Source organism: Buceros rhinoceros, unplaced genomic scaffold, assembly GCF_000710305.1.
Source record: "Buceros rhinoceros silvestris isolate BGI_N320 unplaced genomic scaffold, ASM71030v1 scaffold5074, whole genome shotgun sequence".
NCBI classification, from domain to species: domain Eukaryota; kingdom Metazoa; phylum Chordata; class Aves; order Bucerotiformes; family Bucerotidae; genus Buceros; species Buceros rhinoceros.
Genome location: NW_010407536.1, coordinates 25,498 through 28,574, shown reverse-complemented (window position 1 = coordinate 28,574; position 3,077 = coordinate 25,498). Strand labels below are relative to the sequence as shown.

The window sequence follows — 3,077 nt, the reverse complement described above, 5'->3', positions numbered from 1 at the left end:
TATTGAAGCTAGCTCTTTGCATGATTATGTAGAGAGTGACATTACAGACTTTTTCAGATGAGGAGCACTGAGGAATTTGTGTGCCTTCTCTGCTGACAGCATCAACAGCCAGGTTTATTTTTCAGTGAGCTACATGATGTCCCCCAGTGTATGAAAAACTTTGCTATTGGAGTATTTGGTATCTGGAATATTTCTTTTTTTTCTTCCTTAAGCCTTTCTCTGAATGCAGTAAAAGCATTAAGTGCTGTGCCATGCAATAATGCAAAATACAGCCCTCACCAGGAAGGGCCCAATTCTCAGAGATCGAGATTATAACTGAGACTCACTAAAACCAGGCACACATTAGGAGCTATCCCGGAGCTCTAACCCTACCAGCAGGTCCAATACAGCCCATACTTCCAGCCCAGCAATGAAGTTACCATCTGGAAAGCTGGTTGGTCACATTCACTTGATCTAGGGTAACCAAAATCTCCTAGGAACGACAGATACAGTGAATGTGCCTCCAGTTAGAGCAAGAAAGCAGAAACACTTCTTGATAGCCCTTCAACTCTATATTTCCAGTTCTGGGAGATCTTATTGAAGCGCAGGGCTCCAGTTCAGTCCTTAAAATAAAAGCCCTCAGATGTTTCCCCTCTTCAGAAGGCCCTGAGAGCCCGAGAGAAGACAGCAGATCTCATACCCTGCTGTGAAACAAAGAAGTCCCTAGGCAGGAATCCAACTGGTCTGGCCAAACGCTCTTGGGACAGTAATTTCTCTATGGGAAAATCCATCTTTCTCACATCTGTTACATTTCCACAAAACATTGCATTTACATCTAATACCCGTGCCTCATTCAGACACCTTCCTTGAGAGTCTCACCCTAATGAGAGCTGCAGTACAACCAAAAAACTGCAATGAACGTGTCTATGCTTAAACATTAGCAACATTGTCCCCCAAAAATACTACCATAAGACCATTGGCTGCAGCTATTACCTTTTTTTAAACCACTGATGATTTCTTGTCCATGATACAAATCCTTTGCAGTGTGGAGCATAGCTAAGCCTGATTAGCCAGCATCATGTTTTACCAGTGGGGCTGAAGAGATTTATCCTTCATTCCCACATGCTGATCTGTCATCCCCATTCTTTTACATCTCACCTTGAGTTAACAAAAGATCCTTCTCCAGAGCACACTGGGCACGGCCACAGGGGATTTGACACATTGGATATAATGTGGTCTGCCACGTTGGATGGGCAGTGACAAAAGTTATCCCTCTTCCCCCAGGTCCTTCCATCGTCCCACTGCAGCGAGCAAAGCCAACACTGGGCAACCCTCTAAAATGTTTATTTGGACCAGTGGCCGGAGCTCTACATCTTACAGACATGATGAGAAAAGGTAAACGGCATCTGTGCTGATTGTCTCTTACAGGTTTGAATTTTTAACAATGGCCTGTACAGTGGCCTGTAGCTTCTCTTCAGTGGTGGCATTTGAGAAGTAGGAGAGGTGCAAAGGGTGCTTGCCTCTTGCCTCCTACCCCCCTGGCCCCTTACTGCTCCATCACCAACAGAACCAGACCATGAGTGCCAGGGTTAACACGTCAAACCAAAACAGAGCAGAGGGACAGTGTCAGAGCCATGACCAAAGTCTTCCTTGTTCCCAGGACATCAGCAGCACACCGTGACCACCTCTTAGGTCAGCACACACACACTGCACATTTAAAAGCACACTAATCCCCAACCCCTGTGAAGCCTTTCTGCCTTTTGCAGCTGACCTGCTTCCAGCCACCAGCCCACACTGCTCCTGCAGCCCCCTCCAGACAGCACACACACACAGTGCCTCCTGACCAGATCACTGCCCTAAGTAACTTTTACACATCTGCATGAGGCATCCAGCTGTCAGAGATGTTTAATTTTTATATGCATGAGTGTGTGAGGATGAGCATGTGCAAAATACATTGCACAATAGCTGGGGGATGACAAGCAGCTTGAAAGTGAGCTGATAGGCCACCAGCCCACTTAAGTGGTGTTGCTGGAGGGAACAGTTTGAAGGAGACAGAGGGATAAATGAGTTACTGGATCTCCCAGGGGAGCAGGGAATTACACAGAAGAGAAGGAAAGGGAAGGAGAGGGTTTAAGTCTGCAGACAAAGGCAGCTCTCAGTTGGGAATGAAAGGAGTTAAATATCACTGATGAAAGAACAATGTCAGTAATGCTCAGACTCATCCTTCCACAGTCTCTCTTTGTAGTGAGAATTGCTGGACAGCTTGTCTTGTCACAACCAGACTCATTTCCCTTTCATTTCTTTCCTTTCCCTTCCCTCTTCCCTCCCTCGCCTTCTCTCCTTCAGTTCCCCTTGCAGTCGCTCTTAAATGTAATCACAAAAAATCAGACTCTGGTGAAACAAAAGCAGAGGTCAACATATCTACAGTGCCAATTAGCAAAACACACTCTTCAGTTATTCTAATGAGACATTATTGCTTGCATCTGCTTGAGAAAATGTTCTCATGAGTTCAGGCAGCAGAGCTGCCCTCAGGACACTGAGTTTCTTTGAAGAATTGGCCCATTTCTTGAACTTTTCTGCAAAGGCTGCACAGGTGTTTGATAATCCAATCCCAAACAGGTATTTTGAAGCCACAAAGGCCACCTTGGTATTAGGTTACCATGGACTTTTGGTTGGAGCTGGTTATCTAACAGCCTTCTGTACTTCTGCAAGTCTTCTCTTTAATTAAATTTTCCTCAGGCTAACATTCTTCTGTGTTAGAATGCGGTCATAGACAGGATGGTCCAAGGTTAGACACTTGAAGGAGATATCTGCCCACACATTGAGCTGTCTGGAAGCCACGTGCTCCTGATTACCATGGCCTTCAACTCACACCATGCCTTTCAGTGGGACTTACAAACTTGGGCTGAGCACTGTGCTAAACAGGGCTCACCAACGGATTGGTCAGCTTAAACCCTGGGCAAAGCTCGCCCCTGCCTGCCTGCAGAAATAGGCAGGTAGAAAGCAGTGTTTCTATACTTACACACCAGCTGTCATCATTTCAGGTGCCTTTTCAAGCCTTTGGGTGTAAAGCTCTCAGAAGGAGATGTTCATACCCT

At 45.9% G+C, this 3,077-nt stretch overlaps 1 protein-coding gene across 1 annotated transcript in view; it reads left to right on the top strand.

Annotated features, from left to right (window-relative positions):
• Positions 1-1,269: 1,269 nt before the first annotated feature.
• KCNMB2 (potassium large conductance calcium-activated channel, subfamily M, beta member 2) overlaps positions 1,270-3,077 on the top strand; it is a 16,620-nt gene continuing 14,812 nt past the window's right edge. Inside the window, exon 1 of the mRNA XM_010134496.1 lies at positions 1,270-1,374. Within this exon, the coding sequence (XP_010132798.1) occupies positions 1,319-1,374 (56 nt within the window). The 5' untranslated portion in view covers positions 1,270-1,318. The remainder of the gene's footprint in view (positions 1,375-3,077) is intronic.